This window comes from Rhinatrema bivittatum, chromosome 6, assembly GCF_901001135.1.
Source record: "Rhinatrema bivittatum chromosome 6, aRhiBiv1.1, whole genome shotgun sequence".
NCBI lineage: Eukaryota > Metazoa > Chordata > Amphibia > Gymnophiona > Rhinatrematidae > Rhinatrema > Rhinatrema bivittatum.
The window spans coordinates 87,939,542-87,966,440 of record NC_042620.1 but is presented as its reverse complement, the minus strand read 5'-3'; the positions used below and the strand labels follow the sequence as shown (position 1 = coordinate 87,966,440).

Here is a 26,899-nt window from a genome sequence, read left to right as displayed (position 1 = left end):
ATGCCCTCCGTTCCAAATTCCACCCCCGTAATTGCGCCTTTTGCACATCTTGGGTGCATTTGGTGCACTCTCGGTCATCCTCAGCTCAGTACTCACCCATATGTGAGGACTACCATCCTGCTTGTCCTGTGAGAAAGCAAGTGTTGCTTACCTGTAACAGGTGTTCTCACAGGACAGCATGATGCTAGTCCTCACGAAACCCACCCGCCACACCGCGGAGTTGGGTATGTATACGTTTTAACTTTTATTTTAGTTTTGCTTGCGCTTTTAGCTATAAGGCGAGACTGAGGGAGACACCTGTGGTTCACAGGGATAATTGCAGGCTGAGCATGCTCAGTGCACTCAGTGTGCCAGTGTCAGTCAAAGCTTTGTAGAAACTTTTGACAGAAAAGTTTTCCATACAGGGCTCCATCCTGTGATGTCACCCATATGTGAGGACTAACATCCTGCTGTCTTGTGAGAACACCTGTTACAGGTAAGCAACACTTGCTTTATCTGAGGAGGTCTCGGATGAGAGAGTGAGAATTAAGAAAACTTTAAGCAATATAAGTAAATTGTAAATCTAAATTCAAAGATATTACTCACGTAGTAAGATTCTTAGATGGAAAGATTCTTAGAGAGCAGTAGAAAAAAAGCAAAGCCGCTTGCCCCTTTGGCACGCGCGGCTTCGGCATGCGCCGCCGGCAGCCATGAGCCGCAAATAGGGTGATTTTATAGCACTCTTCCGTCGTTGCCAGTTGACGTCAGGTTAATCAAAGTAACGGCTGTGAGCGGTGTCAGGGCCAGGTAATCACCTCAACCCCGGATGTCCAGTAAGTTGTTCGTCTCCTCTCTTTTCCTCCTCCTCTGAGCTTCCTTTTAATCACTGCTCATTTTGACCATCAGTCATACTGGTCCTCCTATTAGATAAGTGGCTCTTACTGCGCCCCAGGGTAATCATGTGTTCAGGCCCCAGGCTGCCACACACACACGCTGCCACGCACACACGCTGCCCCACAATCACACGCACACTCGCTGCGCCCCCCCCCCCCCCACGTTGCCACACACACACACACACACACACGCTGCCTCACACACAGACACACACACGCTGCCACTCTCACACACACAAGTAAGTTTCCTCTCTCATGTGGAGCCTCTTCTCATTCTTCGGCCCACTAAGTCTGGCTTTTGGCAGGGACTTGCAGCGTCACTTCACACTTCAGCTACCGCTGGCCTGGCCAGTGGCAGTGGCAGTGGCCCGCACGTCACTCCACTTTTCAGCCGCCATTAGCCTGGCCTCCGGCAGCAGCCCGCAGCATCGCTCTACTCTTCAGCCGCTGCTGGCCTGGCCTTCGGTGTTGGCCCATGGTCCAGTGGTGGTCACTCGCAGAATCTCTTCAGTTGTCACTGGCCTGGGCTCTGGCGCCGGCCTGTAGTATCTTTTTATTTAGTTATCTTCTTTGGGCTCTTCTTTGCACACCAGAGTGTGGGGGACATTGTATAGCAGAGGACATGCTGGTACAAAATATCAAGCGACCAACTGCATCGGCCCACCAGGGGATGCCTGCCCCTGCATATGTCCATTGTGCCTAACCCTCCTCTGGGAATGCCTCCATAAATCAGTGGGTAAATTTACACGCATTGTGGAATAATGCACTTTTACCTGCATACGGGGTGGACAATTTTCAAAAAGCCCTGTTACCTGGAGCTTTTGAGATAGGTAAATGGCTTTTTAAAATTGCCCTCTTATGATAGCTCCTGTCTTTCACTGGAACCATATGCCTCTCTCACATGACATTGCAACTTCCAATCTCATCCAATTGAGGATGATTTTGAAAGGGTAATCTTTTCAATTTTTGTGTGTTTCTGGAGTTTAACAATGTTTGAAAGCATTTCAATACAGCAGGTAGAGACTCTGGACTATGAGGCCATGATGGTCACTGTCTCACTAACACCCCTCTGCAAGGTCTGGTTTTAGTATCAAGATGTTTTCTCTGAGTCTTTGTAAGCTTTCTTGTTGATAACCTTCAGCTTCATCAGCAGGAATCCATGGAAAGTACTTACCTTTGAAGAAAGACTAATTCTCCTAGGACAAGCAGCATGGTAGTCCTCACATGAGGGTGACATCATCCGATGGAGCCCAGCACGGAAAACTTTTGTCTAAGTTTCTAGAAGCTTTGATCAGCACACTGAGCATGCTCAACCTGCTGCTGTCTGTGTGTACACGCAAGGTCCCCCTTCAGTCTCTTCTCTTCCGCGGTGCAGTTGCCTCACGGTTTGTGGAGTTCTCTGTTTTTTCTTAATTTTCTCGACCGTATCGGGTTTTTACCAGTTGTCCTCATCGGGTCCCCCTTTGCAGTTGGGGCCTCCTCGGTGTGATAGGTTTTATTGCCTTTTTTCCAACTTTGCGGTCAATCCCTGACCCTCGCCTCAAGGTTACTGCTGGTCATCGACTGCAAGCCGGGTGTTTTTCATGGCATTGACTGGTTTTCGTCGGTGCCCCCAGTGCTCGTGGACTATGTCCAACACATATCCGCATGAGGTTTGCATCCTCTGCCTGAGGACATTGCACGACATCCATGGGTGACAACTGTGTATCCAGATGACCCCCAACGGCCATCGGGTATGTCTCAATAAGATGGAGAAACTTTTTGGGGCCCCAAAGTCTGCTCCTTCTAGTCTTTCATTGGCTTCATCGATGCCAAGAGCCACAGGGAGCCTCTCGACACGCTTCCCCTTGCTGTTCCTCTCGCCAGTACTTCTAAGGAACGCGGGAAATGTGATAGGTCCTCGGTCATTTCACTGCTCTCTGGACATCAGGTACTTCTGCTTCCTCGGCACCAGGGAAAGACTATGCTGGGCACTTAGGGAGATTCCACAAGCATCGCCACCAGTCGCTGTTATCTCACGGCTCCAGTCCCAGTGCGGCATTGGCGGCTGCTGAGCCGCCACCAAAGTGCCACTGCCATCGGAGGTCCTATACTCCAATGTCCCTGGTAGTCCTAGGCGTTCCCCACCAATATCAGTGTTGGGCGCTGTGCCACCTCGGAGACCTGAGGAAGAGCCGGTGATGCCTTGGGGATCATAAGGGAGTCGTCCGAGTACTCAGACGAATCCCTCTTGGAGCCCTCCCTGCCAGAGGAACGGCGCCGGTCTTCCCCCGAGGAACCTGTCCTTTGCGGGGTTTGTCAGGGCCATGGCTGAAGCCATCCCCTTTCAGCTGCTTATGGATGAGGACGCGCGACATAAGATGCTGGAAGTACTCCAGTATATCATTGCTCCTAAGGAGATCATGGCAGTTCTGATCCATGACATCTTCAAGGACCTCCTCCTCCGGATGTGGGAGCACCGAGTTTCTATCTCCCCCATTAACAGAAAGGCTGATGCCACCTATTTGGTGCAACAAGCTGTGGGGTTCAAGAAACGGCACCTCCCCCACCAGTCGGTGGTCATGGAATCTGCCCTAAAAAAGGCCTATACCTCCACACCCTCTCCCCCCCCCACCCCCCCCCCCCCGGGGGTGAGATCACAGGGAGTTCAATGCTTTGGGCAGGAAGGTCTTCCAAGATGCCATGCTGGTTGCCCGCATTGCTGCCTATCAGCTATACATGACCCAGTATAACTGGAACCTCTGAAAATGAGTTCAGGATTTCACAGAAGGTCTGCCTCAGCAGCAAGAGGAACTCTTGGCCATTGTCTTACTGGGTCTAGAGGCTGGCAAGCATGAGGTGCATTCCATTTATGATGTTTTCAAAACAGCGGCCCATGTAGCCGTGGTGGGTATCGGCGCCCAGAGAATGGCATGGCTTAGGGCCTCAGACCTCCACCCGGACGTCCAAGAAAGGCTAGCCGACCTCCATTGCACAGGTGAAAACGTTTTCAGGGATAAAATCTGAGATGTGGTAGCACAATTGAAGGACCATCATGACACCCTTCAGCTTTCCGCTAGCGCCTCTGACGCCCCATCCTCGGCCAGGAAATCCTCCAGGCTGGGATCTCGAAAGCCCTTTTACAGGCAGAGGAAATATTATCCTCCGGTCTCCAAGACTCACACGCCTCATACCAACTCCAGGGGCTGCCCTCGCCAATAGCGAGCACCTAGGCCCTAGCCGGTGCCCCAGCAAGCCCCAGCCAAGGGCTTTTGATTGGTGGTGAGGGAATGGAAGTCAGTTGAATGGACCTCTGATGCCAGATCCCCCAGTAGGAGGCAGACTCTTTGGCTTCACCCATCACTGGTAAGAAATCACATCGGACTGCTGGATCCTTACTATTATCCTTCGGGGTAGAGTCTAAACTTCAGTCAGCTTACAGAGGCCACTCCCCCATGTTCATCATGGGGTTTGTCTGCCCAGCAGGTTGTACTTCAGACAGAACTCTCCACCCTCCTTGTAGTGGGTGCAGTAGAACCGGTTCATCGCCATCAGCAGGGCCAAGGATTCTATTCGAGGTATTTCCTCATTCCAAAAAAGACTAACTGCTTATGCCCCATCCTCGACCTCAGGGTGTTGAACAAATTTCTCGCAAGAGAAAATTTCAAGATGGTCTCTCTGGGCAAGCTGATTCCACTCCTCAGAAGAAGAGACTAGCTCTGCTCCCTTGATCTCAAAGAGGCTTATGCTCACATAGCCGTTTTCCCTGACCACTGGAAGTACCTCCGCTTTGTGGTGGGGACGGCCTATTACCAGTACAAGGTGCTGCCCTTCGGGCTGGCTTCAGCCCCCCACGTTTTCACCAACTGCCTAGCAGTCGTGGACACCTATCTCAGGCGTCGGTCAGTGCATGTCTTCCCGTACCTAGATGACTGATTGGTCAAGAGCGATCCATTTGCAGGGGCCTTGTGCACTCTGACCCTGACTATGCAGACGCTACAGACTTTAGGGTTTGTTAGCAACTCCCCCAAGTCTCATCTCTGTCTATCTCCCTAGCTGGACTTCATAGGAGCCAGACAAAGTAGGCAAAAGCATTTTGACACAGGGATTGGACCGTCACCCTCGCCTCGCTGGACACCCTTGTCCGGAACAGCCAGCAGGTATCCGCTCGCCTTCTGTTCCATCTGCAAGGCCACACGGCGGCTTCCGTTCATGTGACCCCTCTCACCCGCCTGTGCATGTGGAAGGCTCAGTGGAACTTGAGACACACGTCGCAGTCACGGATCCTCTACGAATGTCTCTTTCCTGATGGGAAGATCTCTCCAACTTGGAAAGGAGACTTTCCTTCCAAGTTGCTCCACCTCAGGTGATCCTTACCACCGATGCCTCTCAGTGCTGGGAAGCCCATTTGAACGGTATCCACAAACCGGGTTTCAAATAAACTTCCTGGAGCTTCGAGCAATCTGTTATGCCCTGTGGGCGTTCAGAGACCAGTTGTCATATAAGGAAGTCCTGATCCAGAAAGACAACCAAGTAGCGATGTGGTATATCAACAAATAGGGCGGCATGGGCTCGTTTATGCTCTGCCTGGAGGCGGTGCAGGTGTGGACCTGGGCCCTGTCACAGGGGATATCCCTGAAGGCCACGTACCTGCCGGGGCATCTGAATGTACTGGCAGACCTCTTAAGCCAATCCTTCCAGCCTCACGAGAGTGTGGTCCCTCAACCTGGAGGTAGCGGTCACGCTGTTTTGCCAGTGGGGCACGGGGGGGGGGGGGGGGGGGGCATCTGACCGATGACTTCTCCCTCCAGTTGGGGGAGAAGCAAGCTATATGCGTACCCTCCTCTGCACCTCCTCTTGAAGATGTTACTGAAGCTTCAACAGGTCAGAGGTACCATGATATTTGTGGCACTTTTTGGCCTCGACAGGTCTGGTTCCCGCTTCTGCAGGATCTGTCAGTACAGACCCCCGTCCGGCTGGGGACAGCGCCTGATCTCATCTCCCAGAATCAGGGCACCCTGCACCACTCGAACCTCCGGGCGTTGGCTCTGATGAGTTGGATATTGAGCACATAGTCCTTCAGCCTTTAGCACTCTTGGACTGTGTCTCCCAGGTACTTGTAGTTACATCACAAATAAGAGAACTCAGAAAACTTTCTCAAGTTATGTCAATATTCAATTTCCCATATTTATTCACAAAACATACATTTCTTAAAAGATCCTATCTAGACAATAATTCCTCTCTAACACACTCATCCTTCCATACATATATCATACACACACATAAAAACAGCATATTAAATCGTGAATTCCATCCCCACAAATTTGATTACAATTCAGATAACAATGTAACATAGATTTTCCAATATTATATAAATTTAATATAATATATATTATATAACATTGCATTGATTTAAACTATCTGTGTATTCATTTGCTTATGTCACCACATCTAGGCTTTTCTTTGGGTTCTCTCAATCACAGCGACATCGTCCGTGGGACCTATCCGACAAGGCCTCCTTGTTTCGCCCACTCATCTGGGCTTCATCAGGGATTTTATCGTCACCAATGCCTCTAATTCATTCTGTATTAAATAAAGCCTCATGTGAATATCACCAAAAACCCATTTATATATATATTATCTATATGATGTGAACCCTTTAAAACTAACCCCTATATCCCCTCCTTAAAACATAGAATGGATCTACCTCTGCACAACATGGAATCGTTTTTCATGCCTTGACAAACATTAATCTCCATAACTGTATTCAAGTATACTTTCATCCGAATGATTTCCAAAACGTAAGTAAACGCAATTTCACAAGTATAACTTCGCTAAATCTGGAAGCGAACCCTGCAACCAAAAAAGATAGCGAATCATAACATCTAACAACAGTTTCAAAACCACAGCTTAACAAACCTGGAACAGGACGCTCAACCAACTACCCACATACTCACATTTCCTCCGGAACTGATGACATCACGTCCAACGGCATGATGTAAAACTCTCCCCTTGGGGCGAATCCTTTATACCTTCCAATTAGAACCTAACTGAACCCACCTATGCAACAATCCTCATTCATTAACCCGCAAGAAATTATTCAAAGTGAACTTCTAAGGACCCACGCAAATCCCTCATAGAAATGCCTGCCATTCAATTGGACCATTTAGTCCATGGGGCGCACTAGTTTGCCAATCAAAGATAAATCTCTGCTCTACTCTCCTCAAAATTGCAGACAAATCACCTCCCCGCTCTAAAGTAATTCTTTTGATAATGAAAAATCGTAACTGTTCAACCTCGTGTTTGGCCTCTATCCAGTGTTTCACCAATGGAGCGTTAATCCTCACCATCTTAATCCTGCTTTTATGCTCAATAATCCGTGATCTTATAGACCGTATGGTCTGTCCAATATAAATTAACGAGCACGGGCACAGAATTACATACACCACTCCTGCTGTCTCACAAGTGAACTTTTCCAAAAGAGTATAAGGGAACTTTAAATTGGGGTGACTGAATTGTTGTATCTGCAAAACATGTGGACAAACCGAACAACCCCCACACTTCACTTGTCCAGCCGCATTCTGATCTCTGTAATCTGAAATTTATGGGACAGTTTGAAATCGTCTAAGCATTCAGATTACAGAGATCAGAATGCGGCTGGACAAGTGAAGTGTGGGGGTTGTTCGGTTTGTCCACATGTTTTGCAGATACAACAATTCAGTCACCCCAATTTAAAGTTCCCTTATACTCTTTTGGAAAAGTTCACTTGTGAGACAGCAGGAGTGGTGTATGTAATTCTGTGCCCGTGCTCGTTAATTTATATTGGACAGACCATACGGTCTATAAGATCACGGATTATTGAGCATAAAAGCAGGATTAAGATGGTGAGGATTAACGCTCCATTGGTGAAACACTGGATAGAGGCCAAACACGAGGTTGAACAGTTACGATTTTTCATTATCAAAAGAATTACTTTAGAGCGGGGAGGTGATTTGTCTGCAATTTTGAGGAGAGTAGAGCAGAGATTTATCTTTGATTGGCAAACTAGTGCGCCCCATGGACTAAATGGTCCAATTGAATGGCAGGCATTTCTATGAGGGATTTGCGTGGGTCCTTAGAAGTTCACTTTGAATAATTTCTTGCGGGTTAATGAATGAGGATTGTTGCATAGGTGGGTTCAGTTAGGTTCTAATTGGAAGGTATAAAGGATTCGCCCCAAGGGGAGAGTTTTACATCATGCCGTTGGACGTGATGTCATCAGTTCCGGAGGAAATGTGAGTATGTGGGTAGTTGGTTGAGCGTCCTGTTCCAGGTTTGTTAAGCTGTGGTTTTGAAACTGTTGTTAGATGTTATGATTCGCTATCTTTTTTGGTTGCAGGGTTCGCTTCCAGATTTAGCGAAGTTATACTTGTGAAATTGCGTTTACTTACGTTTTGGAAATCATTCGGATGAAAGTATACTTGAATACAGTTATGGAGATTAATGTTTGTCAAGGCATGAAAAACGATTCCATGTTGTGCAGAGGTAGATCCATTCTATGTTTTAAGGAGGGGATATAGGGGTTAGTTTTAAAGGGTTCACATCATATAGATAATATATATATAAATGGGTTTTTGGTGATATTCACATGAGGCTTTATTTAATACAGAATGAATTAGAGGCATTGGTGACGATAAAATCCCTGATGAAGCCCAGATGAGTGGGCGAAACAAGGAGGCCTTGTCGGATAGGTCCCACGGACGATGTCGCTGTGATTGAGAGAACCCAAAGAAAAGCCTAGATGTGGTGACATAAGCAAATGAATACACAGATAGTTTAAATCAATGCAATGTTATATAATATATATTATATTAAATTTATATAATATTGGAAAATCTATGTTACATTGTTATCTGAATTGTAATCAAATTTGTGGGGATGGAATTCACGATTTAATATGCTGTTTTTATGTGTGTGTATGATATATGTATGGAAGGATGAGTGTGTTAGAGAGGAATTATTGTCTAGATAGGATCTTTTAAGAAATGTATGTTTTGTGAATAAATATGGGAAATTGAATATTGACATAACTTGAGAAAGTTTTCTGAGTTCTCTTATTTGTGATGTAACTACATGGTTAAGAGAACTGGTAGTTTAATAGCGCCCTCGGTGTAGTGTACCTTACGGTATCCCAGGTACTTGTGGCATCTTGGAAGCCTTCCACCAGACAGTCATATAGTTTAAAGTTGAAAAGATTTTCCATCTGGTGTGCGAGGCATGACTTGGATCCTTTCTCGTGTCCCCTCTCCCAGCTGTTGAACTACCTGTGCACCTCTCTGAGCCCGGGCTTCAAACCAGCTCGGTCAGGGATCACCTTAGTGCTGTCAGTGCGTACTACCAGGGTGTTGCTGGCATCCCTGTTTCGGTACAGCCTTTAGTAGGCCGTTTTATGCAGGGCCTCCTCCAACTGAAGCCCCCTCTTCGGTCTCCTGTTGCGTCCTGGGACCTCAACATTGTCCTGGCATGGCTCATACACCCTCCCTTTGAGCCGCTGCAATTCTGCGATCTGAAGTTCCTCACCTGGAAAGTTATATTTCTGGTGCCAGTTACTTCGGCTCATAGAGTCAGTGAGCTTCAGGCTCTTGTTATGCACCTGCCATACATGAGGTTCCTCCACAATCGTGTGGTCTTGCATATGCATCCAAAATTTCTGCCCAAGGTTGTGACTAATTTCCATCTCAATCAGTCCATCATTTTACCCACCTTCTTTCCGAGACCTCATTCCCACCTAAGGGAATAGGTTCTTCATACCTTGGACAGGAAAAGGGCCTTGGCTTTCTATTTAGATTGCATTGCCGGCCACAGGCAGTCCACTCGGCTCTTTGTGTCCTTTAACACCAACAGGCTGGGAAGGGCAGTGGGTAAACAGACCTTGTCTAACTGGCTGGCAGATTGCATTGCCTTCTGCTATGTGCAGGCAGGCCTTCAGCTAGCTGGCAGAGTAAAGGCTTACTCTGTGAGGGCTATAGCGACGTCGTGGCTCGTTTGTGTGTAGTCCCTGTTGTCGAAATTTGCCGAGCCACAACCTGGAGTTCTTGTCGCACGTTTGCGGCTCATTACTGCTTGGACAAAGAATGGGCATAAAGTCAGTGTCTTCGGTCAATCCGTCCTGCGCAACCTGTTCCAGGCTTGAACCCAACTCTTCCTGGTCGTGCCTCTAGTGACAACCAGACAGTCTCCTACTGACTCACAGCACCACAGTTGTTGTGACCGTTGGTACCTTGTCTGGTCGCTGTTGGTCTCTCCTGTTCACAGGGCCAGACTGGTGCTTGATATTCACCCATATATGAGGACTGCCATCCTGCTTGTCCTAGGAGAAAGTGCAGTTGCTTACCTGTAACAGGTGTTCTCCTAGGTCAGCAGGATGTTAGTCCTCAGGAATTCTGCCCGCCTCCCCACAGTGTTGGGTTCTCCTCTGCTTTGTTGTTTTTACTTTTTCGCTCAAATTTTTATCTATGTTACAAGACTGAAGGGGGACCTCACGTGGATGTGCGGATAGCAACAGGCTGGTCAAAGCTTCTCGAAACTTTGAAAAAGTCTTTTCCGTGCCAGGCTCCTTCAGATGATGTCACCCACATGTGAGGACTAACATCCTGCTATCCTAGGAGAACACCTGTTATAGGTAAGCAACTGTGCTTTACTTATCTATTACTTTCAGAAAGCCCAACCCTCTTTCTGAAGGTAATAGATAAGTAAAGCACAGGGGTGTATACTCTGTTTACTTTAGGTCTAGATATAAAAAGATCTCTGGATATGAATGGCTGATAGGTGATGCTGTGCCTCAAAAACAGCAGTTATAAGCTGTAGAGCATGAATTTGGGCAACTTCTCTGGAACAGCATGTACAAGTCATTTTTCCTGTCTGTGTGTAAACTCATTAAAAAAATATTACCTTCAGAAAACAATATTTACAGGTGAGTAATCAGTAGTTAGATAGCCCAGTTGAAAGGCAGCAGTCTATCAAGTTTAATTCTTTTTAGACACATCTTAAATTTGGCTAGTTTAATTGTGATGATCCAGAGGAAGTAAAAAAAAAAAAAATTACAGTGTGTAAGAGTCATATTTCACTGGTGTGTAGTATTAAGAGCATGATCAGAATAAATTCCTAGATCAGTACATATTACCATCTCAAAACATTTGATTGCTCAGTAATATGAACAATCTCTGGAACTTATGTAACTTAATTTGTGCTTAGTCAACAGATTTAAGAACCATCTTTAGTATCAGTAGTACTTTCCTTTTAATGTTTCTTCTAATGTTACTGGTGACCCTTCTGTTTTAACTACATGACTATGAAAGCCAAAACTAGGAAAAATAATAGCAGGCATTTGGCAGCAATCATCTGATGACAAAAGTCTGAATTATACCTTAAACAACTTAAATCACCAAGTACTCAGTAGTAGATTAAGAGGAATATTCATAGCAGTAAAGGGTACCTGTGTCCTGGATTGGCCACTGTCTGAGGCTGGGCTTGATTGGACCTTTGGTCCGACTCAGCTTGGTATCTCTTATGTTCTTATATTCAGCACTTCTTTCATCTACTACCACACTGATGGTCATAGTATCAGAGGTTCAGTGTATGAATCGTCATCTTGAAAAAACAGGTCCATATCCAGTCACTGTCCAGGTAGCAAAGTTAGCCTTATCTGGCACTATCTTTGGAAGTATGTTCAATAGTGCCGTCGCACTATTGAATATAGCTGGCTAAATTTAGGACATTGCTTTGGCCCAACCAGACTTAGCCGGCTAAGTTATCCAGTTAGCTCTGAATATAAGAGTGGATAACTTAGGCAGTTAACGCAACTCTTCCCAGTTAGACCATGGAGCATTCCTAACCTATTCAGCTAAATTCTAGCCTGCTAAGTGCCCAAATCTTCATTTAATCCGATAACTTTTGAGTTATTCAGCTAAATGCTTTTGAAAATGGACCTCGCAGTTTTTAGTCTCTGCTCAATAAAACCAGAGGCTTAAGTGATTGTACTGAATGTCTGTGTGTGTGTTGCAGCATGTGTGTGTGTATGTTCCTCCCCCACCTCCTTAACTTTGGAATGCCTAGATCTGGCTGCAACAAATTTTGAGACTGATGTACTAATGCAGTTATGGTGAACTCCAGTCCTCGAGTGCCACAAACAGCCCAGGTTTTCAGGATATATACCATGAATAGATTTGCATGCACTGTCTCCATTGTATGGAAATCTATCTCATGCATCTTCGTTATGGATATCCTGAAAACCTGGCCTGTTTGTGGCACTTGAGGACTTGAGTTTTCCATCACTGTACTAAGGTGTGCTGAAATTCACACAGAAGTTGCAGTTTTGTGTGTGTTTTCTAATGGGACTTGTGTGCAGTAAAGCCAGCTATGCACAAAAGTTTCCTATAGACAACTTCATAAAAAAGAGGTGCAGTTATTATTTTGCAAAAACCAGACTGCAAATACCTTTTCACATATGTTTTAGCATATGTCATTATCTTTGAATTTTCCTAAAATTTTGCAAGAGTAAACTTACATGTATAAGTTTGTGTGCAAAGGATTTATTTGGTCTTTGTGCGTTTTTCACATTTCTTTATTCATAGGTGCCCATCTACAAAAATATTTGCATCTTAGTACATTGGCCTCTTAGTGTGGAGTTAGGAGCCTGGGAGACATCAGACTTTTGTAGTTTTGAATGTTGGCTAGTGATTTGTGAGAATGCAGGCGGAGAGCAAAATTGATACATATGCCATAGGAAATGCATGGGGGTTGAAGTAAGGCTACTAAAATGTTACCCCTTCTGTTGGCATTCTGTGTTACAGCTTGGGCTTTTGTTATTAGACCTTTATATTTTTTCCATAGTTCTAGATGTGGATTGAATAAAGTGCTTGGTTATATCCTAGGATATATTTGTGCAGAGTAATCAGATTCCCACATCATTCTTACACTTTCATTCATTATTTTTTAAAGATAAACCCCCCCCCCCCATCCCATTCCAGATTGTATACCTATGTGGCACCAGTAACTCTTGTTGGCTCTGAGGACTAGTGAGACATTTCTTTTATTAATTTAGCATCTTTTTGTTTCAATTCCTTCACATTTTTTAAAGTCTTAATAAATAAACTGAATATCTTGCTCTATATGGCATAAGAAGGGCTTGTAAGATTGCAACATTTCCTTCTCTGTATAATCTTAAACAAGTATATATATCTTCTTTTTTTTTTTTATTTCTGAATTTTCAGTACAAATAAAGTATTCATTTACAATAGAATAGAAACTTGATTAGTCATTATATCTTTTAATGTATATGAATATCAGTTAAAGTTGATTTCACATTACATAGAAAAAACTACTTGATATAAAGGGCAAAGATTAAGGGATCATTACAAAGGCCATTTGGTACTGCTATTTGCTGTCAAATAGATGTGAACTAGATTCCCAACTTATGCTGCTAAACATCAAGCCATATCAGAAATAGCCCTTCCAACCCATTGTGGAAAAGTTGAACAGAGCTGAAAACATTTCTTGACTGGCCAAAAATACTGTGAGGTGATGTCAGCCACAGTTGGTTTCTATAATGCTTGACCTACTGAAGAAATTGCACCAGAACTGTGGGAAAAGAGGCAAAAAGGTTTGGAATATATATTGAATCTTAAAACTTTTAAGCAAGCTCATTTTATCCCTTCCATCTTCATCATGTTATCACCATTGAAATATATTATATTAAGGGAATTTGTGGGGGAGAGAGGATCAAGTAAATGGCATTATGCTTAACAGCTTTTCTACTGCTACTCTATATCCCCCATCCTCCTCATTCCAGGAGGTATTTGATTGGGCATGAGAAGGCCTTTCTATCCATTGAGGAGACATCCTCTACCCTTCCATCCCCCAAAACAGCAAGGTCCTTGCTCTTGTTCCATACAGCAGAGGGCCATAAAAGCCATAGCTAGTATCACAGCTAGAACATTGGATGGAATTTGGCTGGATCGAAGAGAACCTTGGACAAATGGGTTCTCAGCATAGTCAAGAATAGATACTGATTACATTCGTTGGGGAAATTCACCAAATCTTCCACTGAGAAACTATTGATCTGCTTCTGAGCATCAGGAACTGAAGGAACTCTCCTCCTCTTTAGAGGTCATTGTGGTCGAACCTGTTCCATCAGGAGAAAGAGGGCAGGGTTCTTACTCCATGTTTCCTGATCCTGGCCTATCTTAGATCTGAAGACTGAACAAATCCCTAGTGAAGGAAAGTTCAAGATGGATTAAAATCCCTTTTCTAGGAACAAAGGACTGGCTATCCTCCCTGGATCTAAATGATACCTATGCCCACATAGAAATATTCTTAGGTTACTGGAAATATCTCAGTTTTGTGGCAAGGAAACACCACCTCCAATATCAAATGCTGCTGTTTGGCTTGATGTTGGCACCATGACTGTTCACAAAACGTCTTGGGGTAATGGCTGCACATCTGTGCAATTTGGGGGAGCACGTATTTCCCTATCTGCATGATCGGCTGGTCAAGAGCACATGTCAAGGAGGTGCTGTAGAATTAATATCCAAATTATCCGGGTATTGGAGTTGATGGGATAATTTATGACAAATCCTAAGTCCTCCTTGAGCCTGTAATCTCAATTGGAATTTATTTTAGTTATTTAAAAAGATTTATTATCCCAGGACAAGCAGGATGCTAGTCTTCACATATGGGTGACGTCAGTAACGGAGCCCTAGTGCGGGAAAACGTCTGCCAAAGTTTCTAGAAACTTTTGACTGGCCCTGTGAGGCCACTGAGCATGCCCAGCATGCTATGATATTCTCTGCCACAGGTGTCTCACTTTAGTCTTCGTTTTTCCGCGCCACTGGCTAGCAGCACGGACCGGAGCCCCCTGAGAGTTCTCTCAGTTTTTTTCTAAAAACCATAAATTCTCCCTCACGGGATCTCACTTCCTCTCACTTCACCGGCTGGTGAAGTAACTTGTGAAAAATTTTTTGGATATACGCTATCTATATTTCCAGTCATCGACGGCCGTCGATGACAACATGGCGTCTGGGTTTAAAAAATGCCCGACGTGCAACCGAACAATGTCGGTTACCGATCCGCACTTAGAGTGCGTTCGATGTTTAGGCGAGCAACACGATATTTCATCGTGTGAAAAATGTCAAGAAATGACGCTGAAGGGACGAAAACTACGACAAGAGAAGATCCAACAACTCTTCAGCTTACAGTTAATCCCCTCGCCATCGACTTCCAAGAAATCCTCACCAGCAGGTGCTCCTCAAAAAGTTTTGTTAAAAAAGCGCCGACTACAGACTTCGGAAGGAAAATCCTCGCCGACGCCATCAACATCATCGATCCATTCAGTGGTAGAGGTAAGGCCTAAACACAAACATCGCCATCGGCATGCCTCGGCCTCGCCTTCAACACCTATCCGGGAGGAACCGATCGAAAAGCGGCCTAAACGTTCCGACACTTCGATGCCTGACAGGCCTGCTAAGATAGATACAATACAGACAGCATCGTCTCCGTCAACACTGTTGTCTACACCGATACCGCAGGACTTAACCGCGTTCATAAAGGAAACAGTCCTACAGGCTATAAAAGACAGTTTACCGGTGCCTTCACCGATGCCGGCAACTTCGCCGATGCCGGTGACATCTGCCCTATCTAAGATGTCACCGATGCCAGCACAACTAGTGCCAATGTATGAAATACCATCGAGATCGATTCCGGGAAATCTCCCGATGCCGGGCACCGTCCCGATGCTGGTCACGTTATCGACGACTGATACCGTTCCAAGACCGACCACCGTCTCGATGCCAGTCACAGTCTCGGTGCCGCCCACGGTCTCGATGCCGATCTCCTTTCTGATGCCATCCACCGTACACTTTACCTCGACGGATTCTTTTCTGAATCCTGGATCCTCTCTGATACCGAGGGATATATAGATGCTAAGTACAACAACAGCTTTCTCATCGATGTCTACATCGAAGCCTCAACATTTTTCAAGTATGGCTTCTTTGGTACCCTCAATTCAGACTTCATCCTCGATGATGCGTACCGGAATTTCTTCGATGCCATCGATTACTCAACCAACTTCATCCATGTCATCGGTGCCGCATGCAACATTGTCAATGCCAGGTCCTTCTGGAGATGCAGTATTGGCTGAATCAGCTTTATATTCAGCAATTCATAAGAGGTATCAGGATCTACTAGATTCTTTACCGATGAATCCAGTAGAAGAAGACTCTTCTCCTCCAGAACCTATTCCAGGACCTCTGGCGTAGTTCCTCCTTCTGCTCCCCAGAAAACACGACCTCACACTCCAGATTACGATACCTGGAGTGATTCACAGTCAGATACATCATAAACCTTTGTCTGACCCCTTTCCACCACACCCAAGAAAACAGTCCCCACCAGAGGACCTTACTTTTTCTGCATTTGTCCAGGATATGGCAGACTCTGTTCCTTTTAAATTAGAGTCAGAACAGGATCTACGTCATCAGACACTTGAGATGTTACAATCTGTGGATCCTCCTAAACAAATCATGGCAATACCTATCCATGATGTCCTTCTTCAACTTCAACATCGAATATGGGAACATCCTTGTACAATTCCACCCATCAATAAAAGAATGGACTCAACATACTTAGTCCAGTCTGCACCAGGATATCAAAAATCTCAATTACCACATACCTCAGTAGTGGTTGAATCCACTCAGAAGAAAGCAAAGAGAACAAGGGTACATTCCTCTAATCCTCCTGGAAAGGATAATAAGTTTCTGGACAGTTTAGGTCATAAGGTTTTTCAGGGTGCTATGCTGAATTCAAGAATTGCAGCTTATCAGCTATATATAACCCAATACCAACGAAACCTTTGGAAGAAGATGGAGGAGTTCATCCCATCTCTTCCTCAAGAATACAGAGAATCAGCACAAAACCTCATCCACAAGGCTTTTGAAGCTGGGAAGCATGAGGTACGAGCTGCATAGGATTCTTTTGAGACATCATCCAGAGTTGCAGCTTCAGGAATCAGTGCTAGACGATGGGCCTGGCTTAAGGCATCAGACCTACGACCAGAGGTCCAAGAGAAATTGGTGGACCTTCCATGCGTGGGAGACAATTTGTTTGGCACAAAGGTCCAAGAAGCAGTCTCCCAACTTAAAGAACATAATGAGACCTTAAGACAGCTCTCCTCCCTACCTCATGAATCTACTTCCCATGCGGTTCGTAGAACCCAGCGAAGAGATATAAGGAAACCCTATTACCGCCAAAAGCGATTCTATCCTCCTGCGAGTAGGCCTAGACAAACAAGGCCTCAACACAGATCTCAACCCCGACAACAAAGACCGCTCAGGCCCCAACCAGCGACTCAGACAGATCCTGCAGCGGGCTTTTGAAGTTATCTCCAGGGAACTCAGCCAATCACAAAATCCTCGACCAGAACTCCCTGTAGGAGGAAGATTATCCAAATTTTACAACACTTGGATAACATTAACAACGGATCAGTGGGTTCTGTCCATAATATCTCGAGGTTATCAACTCAACTTCCTTTCAATTCCAGAAGACTTTCCACCAAGTCAAATTCATCCCAACAGAAATCACATTTCTCAACTTCAAATAGAAATATCCACCCTTCTGAAATCCAAGGCCATAGAACCTGTGCCCAGGCCTCAGAAGGGCAGAGGGTTCTACTCCCGTTATTTCCTCATTCCAAAGAAAACAGGAGGCTTACGTCCCATCCTAGACCTCAGAAATCTCAACAAATTTCTCAAAAAAGAAAAATTCAGGATGGTCTCTCTAGGCACCATGCTTCCACTTCTCCAAAAACAAGATTGGCTTTGTTCTCTGGATCTTCAAGACGCTTATGCTCACATTCCAATAATTCCTCCTCACCGAAAATATCTGCGTTTCACGGTGGTTCATCAACACTTCCAATACAGAGTGCTACCATTCAGACTCTCCTCTGCTCCCAGAGTATTCACAAAATGCCTAGCAGTAATATCAGCACACTTACACAAGCAAGGTGTCCATGTCTTCCCATATCTAGACAACTGGCTCATCAGAAGCCAAACTCAACAAGGAGCAATAACTTCTCTCAATCAAACAATTGCTCTACTTCACTCCACGGGATTTCTCATCAATTATCAAAAATCACATCTCACACCATCTCCTCTGATCCAATACATAGGAGCAGATCTAGACTGCTCCTATGTATTGGGAGAAGAAAAACTGATACTACACGCATATCCAGCATAGCTCCCTGCTTCAACGGCAGGGGAGAAGAAAAACAACCAATAAGGGCTGAATAACACAGTCTGGGTAAAACAAATAAACATGGGTGTAGCTTGCTTATTGCGGCGGTTACTACCCCTACTACCCCTAACTAATCAAGCTTGATATTTCACTTGGTTGCAGCTCCATCACTGCTCTCTACATTCATGGTGGGGGTGGAAGAGAAATAGAACCAAAGAGCTAAGAGAAACAGATAAGTATGAGAAAAAAATGTGAAGCTTGCTGGGCAGACTGGATGGGCCGTTTGGTCTTCTTCTGCCGTCATTTCTATGTTTCTATGTTTCTATGTTTCTATAGACACCACACTTTCAAAAGCCTTTCTACCCAAAGATCGAGCAGAAACACTATCCTTGGTAGCATACTCGATCCACTCAAGGACACAAGCAACAGCTCATCAGTTTCTCACCTTACTAGGCCACATGGCCTCCACAGTACATGTCACTCCAATGGCAAGGCTTGCCATGAGGGTAACCCAATGGACATTACGCTCACAATGGATCCAAGCCATTCAGCCACTCCATTCTTCAATTCAAGTAACCCACCAACTACGTTCCTCACTTCTTTGGTGGATAAACAAGGACAATTTATGTAAAGGCCTACCCTTCCAACAACCAGTCCCACAGATAACATTAACTACAGATGCATCCACCTTGGGTTGGGGAGCTCACATAGACAATCTCCAAACTCAAGGTACTTGGACACGCCTCGAAGCAACATATCAAATCAATTTTCTGGAACTTCGAGCTATACGTTATGCACTGCATGCGTTCAAGGACTGCCTTTCACACAAAACTGTTCTTATCCAGACGGATAACACAGCCATGTGGTACATCAACAAGCAAGGAGGTACGGGCTCATACCTCCTGTGCCAAGAAGCAGCATAGATTTGGGACTGGGCCCTGAATCACTCAATGTTCCTACGAGCCACTTATCTAGCAGGCATACACAATGTAGTGGCGGATTGACTCAGTTGTCACTTCCAACCGCATGAATGGTCCCTGGATCCTGCAGTAGCGACCAGGATATTCCAACGTTGGGGACAACCAACAATAGACCTCTTTGCATCCTATCTGAATCTCAAAGTGGACAAGTTCTGCTCCCTGCACAAACAGAACAAACCAGCCAAGGACGCCTTTGCTCGCCCTTGGAACTCAGGCCTACTTTACGCGTATCCTCCAATACCGCTCATAACCAAAACTCTAGTGAAGCTACAACAGAACAAGGGGTCCATGATACTCATAGCCCCATATTGGCCTCGACAAGTATGGTTTCCCACACTTCTAGACCTCTCAGTCAGGGATCCAATTCATCTCGGAGTAGCTCCTACTCTCATAACTCAGGATCAGGGTCGGTTGCGCCATCCCAACCTTCAATCCCTCTCCCTGACAGCATGGATGTTAAAAGCTTAATCTTACAACCACTCAATCTTTCCACCCATATATCTCAAATACTCATAGCTTCACATAAACCTTCCAGACGAAAGAATTACACGTCTAAATGGAAGAGATTCGCCTTGTGGTGCAACCAAAACAAACTTGATCCTTTCACTTGCCCTACTACTTCTCTCCTAGACTACTTATACCATCTTTCAGACTCTGGTCTCCAGACTTCGTCCGTAAGAGTACATTTAAGTGCAATTTCTGCTTACCATAACAAGATGGGTGATGCACCAATTGCCACACAACCTCTCGTCAGCAAGTTTATGAGAGGTTTAACTCAACTCAAACCACCCATTCGTCCTCCAACTTCAGAATGGGACTTGAATCTGGTATTAACAAGACTTATGCGTTCTCCTTTCGAACCCATAGACTCCTGTGATCTAAAATTCCTCACATGGAAAACCATTTTCCTCATAGCCATTACTTCAGCTAGAAGAGTGAGTGAATTGCAAGCACTAGTCACGTATCCACCTTGTACAAAGCTTCTCCATGACAAAGCAGTTCTCCGTACTCATCCAAAATTCCTTCCTAAGGTAGTTACGGAATTCCACTTGAACCAATCCATAGTTTTACCCACATTCTTTCCAAGACCTCACTCCCATCCAGGAGAAGCAGCTCTACATACCTTGGACTGTAAATATGCTCTATCTTTCTATCTACACCGCACTGCAGTACACAGGAAGTCCAATCAGCTATTTGTTTCTTATGATCCAAACAAACCGGGTAAAGCAGTGGGTAAACATACTCTATCCAATTGGCTAGCAGATTGCATACAGTTTTGCTATGAAAAAGCAGGCCTTCCTCTCCAACGGCGAGTAAAAGCTCATTCAGTAAGAGCAATGTCAACCTCAGTTGCACACTTTCGTTCAGTACCAATTCTGGACATTTGTAAAGCAGCAACATGGAGTTCTCTCCACACCTTTGCAGCTCCTTACTGTTTAGACAAAGAAGGACGACAAGATTCAACCTATGGACCCTCTGTCTTAAAGAACTTGTTTCCAGTTTAAACCCAACTCCTTCTACAACCAACCTTCTGTGATCTTCGGCTGATTCATTTCAACTACAATACATAACTATTGCCTCAATACCAAATGACTCAGCCTTTAGCTTGCTAATCACCCATGTGTGAGGACTAGCATCCTGCTTGTCCTGGGATAAAGCAAAATTGCTTACCTTGTAATAGGTGTTATCCCAGGACAGCAGGATGTAGTCCTCACAAAACCCACCCGCCACCCCGCGGAGTTGGGTCATATACTTTTCTTATTTTATTTTTGCTAAAGCTTATTGCTACATACGAGACTGAAGTGAGACACCTGTGGCAGAGAATATCATAGCATGCTGGGCATGCTCAGTGGCCTCACAGGGCCAGTCAAAAGTTTCTAGAAACTTTGACAGATGTTTTCCCGCACTAGGGCTCCGTTACTGACGTCACCCATATATATGTGAGGACTACATCCTGCTGTCCTGGGATAACACCTATTACAAGGTAAGCAATTTTGCTTTATCTACACTCTTTATTTATAGGAGCTATACTATATGTGAATCAAACAAAAGCCTTTCTTTCACAGGAAATGATCACCACATTGATGTCCGCAGTAGAGGAGATAAGAAAGAGTCTTCAGATATTAGCATGAGACATGTTGAGGTTGTTGGGCCTTATAACATCAACAGTACACATTACTCCCCTGGCACACCTTTATATGTGATTAGGCATTGGGAAATGTAGTTCACAGTCGACTCTAGCTATTCAGAATCTACAAAATTGCATTCACCCAATGTCTCAGGGACTCTCTGTCCTCATCGTTGATTTGAGCAAATCTGACCAAAGTAATATTCTTCCAAATTCCGCCAATGCAAACACAGATGCATCCATCTAGAACTGGGGAACTTGCTTACAGGAGCTTTGTACCCAGGGCCTATGATCTGCTTAGGAATGATTTCAGATGAATTTGCTACTGCTAAGGGTGATACAATACGTTGTAAGGGCTTTCAGAGATTGGTTGGCCAACAAAATTGTCTTCAGACACTCCATTATTTATTTATTTTATTTATTATTTTTATGTACTGACATTTGATCTGAGATATCACATCTGTTTACATTCAGGTACTGTAGGTATTTCTCTATCCCCATAGGGCTTATAATCTAAGTTTTGTACCTGAGGCAATGGAGGGTAAAGTGACTTGCCCAAGGTCACAAGGAGCGACAGCGGGACTTGAACCCTGGTCTCCTGATTTGTAGCTCACTGCTCTAACCACTAGGCTATTCCTCCTCCCATCAACAAGCAGGGATGAATAGGTTTGTACTTTTCTGTGTCAAGAAATTGTCTAGATGTGGGACTGGACTTTTTCTTAGGGAATGGTCCAGAGATCCAGATATCTGGTGGGTGAGGAGAATGTCCTGGAAGGCAGATTGTTGAGTCCTGGAACCTCACAAATGGTCCCTGGACAGGGGGAGTAGTAAGCCAGTTATTCTACAAATAAGATTCACCTGTGGTAGATCTTGTTGCATCTTCTCTAAATGGAAAGGTCTTGAGCTTCTGTTCCAAAAGAGGGACATAAAGCAAAACTAGCCATAAATGCCTTCTTTCTAGATTGGGAAGAGGGTCGTCTTTATGCTTATCTCATAGTTCCTCTGGTGGCAAAAACCCTGCTAAAACTCAGAAGAGACCAGTGGACCATGATCCTCATAGACTCCTATTGGCCGAGACAGATTTGGTTTCTGCTCTTGTGGGAGATCTCAATCAGAAATCCAGTTGGGTTGGGGAATTCCCCATTTCACAAGTTTGGGGAATATTGTTTCATCTCATCATCAGGTCCCTAACCCTCACAGCCTGGATGCCGAGAGGATAGCATTGAATTAACTGAACCCATCTAAGGATGTGGCTTATATTCTTCTGGCTTCTAGGAAGCATTCCATGAGGAAATCTTATAGTTTGAAATAGAGGAAGTTTTCCTTCTGGTGTGAGGAAAAGGCACTAGACCCTTTTTTCTGTTCTTTACCAAAACTGCTTGAATACCTTCTACATCTTTTGAATTCTTTTTGAAGACTAACAGGATCATTTATCAAAATGCTTTAGGGGTTATAGCGGGCATTAGAGCCATAAAGCCTGCAATAATGCCGTAATGCATGTGATAAATACAGCATTGTGAAATGAGTATGCAAATTAAAAACTAGTATTTGAGTGGGAGGAGTTTGGGCATAGTAAATGGAAATGAGGGTCAGTTAACGTGTCATGCAATAAAGTAATGCACGCTATCGCAGGGTTTAATGCCGGAAAGAACTTTTCTCTGTGCATTATGCCTGTGTTAGCTATGCGTTATTGGCCAAAACAGTATTTATCACAAATGCCGGTTTGTGAGAAGGAGGGGAGGAGAGAACCTCACTTATATTTGAACTTTTCATACCATTGAAAGAGGGGGCATTATGAACTCAGGGTGAGGCTTGTGGGATGAGGTGGGTTTTGGGGCGCGCGTTTTCATGCACAGTCATATGTACAAACAACACAGTGAAGATGTAATGTGATTTGGAGTGATGAAAGGTGAAAAAAGAGTTGATTTGTATCATGTTCTTTCTACTTGGCTTGATGCACAGCTACAATCAAGATAGATAGAGAATAAATGGTACAAATCTACTCTTCTTTCACCTTTCATCTCTCCAAATCACATTACATCTTTACTGATGGTAACTGTGCTGTTCGTACATATGACTGTGCATGTAAAACTGCCCCCCAAAACCCACCTCTCCCCACAGACCTCACCCTGAGTTACTAGTGCAACCTCTTACAGTGGTATAAATAGTTAACTTTTTTGTGAGTCTCTACAGAGGCACTCTCTCTACCTCTCCCTCATCGTGATAAAAAAACCTTTTGGCTGGAAACGTGGCTGCGGTAGATTATTCAGTGTGCAATGTGAAAATAATGTTGCGATAATGGTATCGCGCATTGCAGTAAATACCGATGCAATATCAGGAAAATTGGTCTAACCATGCCCCTTTAACTCGGGCGCTATTTTCGCTACATTTATAGCAAAATAATGAATAGAGGCCTAAGTTAGGGTTCATGTCAATTCAATTGGCACTTATCACCACAAGGAAAACCCTTCTCTTTATAACCTTTTAGTTGTTTGTTGTATGCAGGGCTTGCTTCATTTGAATCCTCCCTTCAAATCTTCTGCTGTGTCGTGGAACCTCAGTGTGGTATTGACGCAGCTGATGAAAATTACCTTGAGTCACTAGACTCTTGTGAGCTGAAGTACCTGATATAGAAGTACATATTTTTGGTAGTGGTCACTTCAACACCCAGAGTCCATAAGCTCCAGGCCCTAGTGACTTACCCTATTGTTAAAAAACTAAATATAGATAAGTTCTGCAAACACATCCCAAGTTCCTGCCTATGGTAGGAACTTGGGATGTGGAATTCCAACTTACACAGTCAGTTGTTCTTGCAACATTCTTCCCCAGGCTACATGTCCACAAACGTGAACAAGTGTTGCAAAGTTTGGATTACAAAAGAGACTTGGGCTGCAGTCTGAAGCCCTTAGAAAGTCCATCTAGCTTTTTGGGATTTTTTTGATCCCCAACAAATCTGGAATTACTGATGTCAAGTGTACCATTTCTAGTTGGCTACTAGATTGAATCTAATAGTGAATGTCAAGGCGCATAGTGTTAGATACATGGCGGCGTCTGTGGCCTGCCTGAAATTGGTCTCCATGGAGAAGATTTGAAAGCTGCAACATGGACTTCTCTCCACACATTCATATCTCACTACTATTTGGATAGGAACTTCCAATGCAACAGTAGGTTTGGTCAGTATATCCTGAAGTATAGAAACTAGTTTCATCCCCACCTCCCCCAGGGCCCATTATCTTTTTCTAGGCTGCCCTTATTAAAAAAAAAAAAAAAAGGCTGGTTGCCACCAAAAAAAAATTTTGTCTATTGGCAATTTTTGTTTGGGGCACTCTGTAGCTAGGTATTCCCCACTAGTAAGGACTTATCATCCTATTTGTCCTCGAAGAAAGCATGCATTGTTTACCTGTAACAGGTATTCTTCAAGGATAGCAGGATATGAGTCCTCACAAAACCCATCCACCTCCCCTTGCAATTGAATTCTTCAAATTCTGTATAATAGCTATGTTAGAGCTGAGGTGGCACTATGCAATGTGGTGATGAGTTGTACTACACATGTTCAATTGAGTATGCCAAAAGCTTCTGCACCGGGCTCTGTCATATGACAATGCCCACTGATAAGGACTTTTGTCCTGCTATCTTTGGAGAATACCTGTTAGAAGCAAGAAATTCTTGCTTTGTTTACACCTTAAACATCACCATGAGTTGCATGCTATGTTATTTCCTTTGGGGGTTGAGAAGTGTTTTTGTATGCTGTGAGTAGAGGACTGCTGAAACAGCTAGACAGGAGATCTGCACTTGGGAATTAGTGAATTCCTCGTCAGCATGTTTCTAATAGGCATTTGCTAATAGATTTTATTTGAACTGACTAATAAAACATGTCTTAAGTATGTGCTATATTACAATTACATATAAAATATTTAAATTTTGTTTTATAATTTACAGGTGCTAATGCATAGTATAACAGAACTAAAAACAGATGGACGAATAAGAACTGAAAAGTCCCAGGAAAAACTAACACACCAGCAGATACCTCTTGTTTCTGATCCTCAGACTCACTCATCATTCCAATCCCAGCAAAAGCAGACTCAGGTTTTGTCACAGCAGCTTCCTTTTATTTTCCAAAGCTCTCAGGCCAAGGAGGAGTCTGTGAACAAACACACAAGTGTAATACAGTCTACAGGATTAGTATCCAATGTGAAACCTATGTCTTTGGTAAATCAAGCCAAAAAGGAAGCTTATCTGAAATCCATGGTTCCTTCTCCAGATGTACTCAAAGCAGGGAATAAAAATACCTCTGAAGAGTCCAACCCTTCAACCAGTGACTTGAGATCGAAACGGGTGAGTGTAAATAGCTTTGAATGCTTAGAGTCGCTGTTTTTCAAAATTCTAGCCCTGTAAGTAAAGGTTTGTCTGTTTTTCCATGATCAACAACATTTTTGGGAAGAATTTGATAGTTTGCCTGTTCTTAAATCAAATTGTGCTTGGACCTCACCACTGGCTATTCAATGCAGATTTAATTTTTTTCTAAACATGCACATGTATGAGAGATGGTTGTTCAGTGCTTTTTGTCTGATAAGCGAGTTAGCTTGCAAGGCACAAGGGGTAAATATTCAGACAATTATTTTCTGAAATACTGAAAAATGTATACCAGAGTTCATTGGTGTTTTACTCATTTTTAAAGCAGCAGTTTTAGCAAACTTTTAAATGAAATGCGGAGGGCAATTTTCAAAAACTAAGAACCTTGATAAACATTGATTTACCCAGAAAAAAAGGGCTGTCTGAAAACTGTCTACCCTTAATTCATTAAAATGTCGGATTCTCCAGCGTACATACTCAGAGGAGGAGATATTCCTGGTGGCATGTTTAGGTAGAGGAAGAAAATGAGCAAAGATTGCATTTTCACAATTGTGTGCATTATCAGGAAGTTTTAAGCAGAACTATATGGAGTCTACCTGCCAGTATGTGCACACACACACACACGCAAATATAAGTGGATTTCAAGTAAAGACTCTTTGTCAGGGTCCACTTGGATCCCCCCTGATATAGTGAAAATTTTGCGTGCATAGCTCACCAAACAGAAAAGTTATTAGTGGGGATACATGGACACAGATGAACAAACATGAGGATCTCATAAGCCTTTTTCCTTTTAGAAAGAAAAAGGGAAATCTGCTGTAAAATCTGTGGCTACATTTTTATCCATGGTCTTTCCACAAATTTTCAAAGGAAAAGTACATATATACTTCCATGCTGAAAATTGCCACAGGTACAAGAATGTATGGAGATTTCCACCTGCTTTTTCTGTGGGCATTTTTTCAATGGAAATTTTCGTGCTCAAAGAAATACTTTTATTTTAATTCCAAATTTATATTCTGCATTTTTCAAGTAAAACATGGACAAAGCGGAAGTTTGCAGGGTCAGTTCAACATAGTGAAACTTCCTGTCACTGCATATCAGATCAGCCCCACATCTTCTCTCCTTTAGGAAGTTAGTAAAAGCTTGGCTCTTTGAAGCAGCTTTTTCCATCAACCAATGACACAAACTACTAAAAACTTGGCACAACCATAAACCTCCACTCCAAGACTGTCTGCAGAATGAAGGCTTCTTACAGTGCTTATCCCTTTTTACAGATAAACGGTACTCAGGTTAGAAGAATTTATTGGCATGCAAAATAAGACAGAGTA

General features: G+C 43.9%; 1 protein-coding gene across 16 annotated transcripts in view; it reads left to right on the top strand.

The window, feature by feature from the left end:
• The window catches only part of BAZ2B (bromodomain adjacent to zinc finger domain 2B), a 1,147,511-nt gene that overhangs the window by 642,835 nt on the left and 477,777 nt on the right, over window positions 1–26,899 (top strand). For all 16 annotated transcript variants that reach the window (XM_029605562.1, XM_029605561.1, XM_029605560.1 and 13 more), the window contains exon 8: window positions 25,161–25,556. In XM_029605562.1, the coding sequence (XP_029461422.1) occupies window positions 25,161–25,556 (396 nt within the window). The remainder of the gene's footprint in view (window positions 1–25,160; window positions 25,557–26,899) is intronic.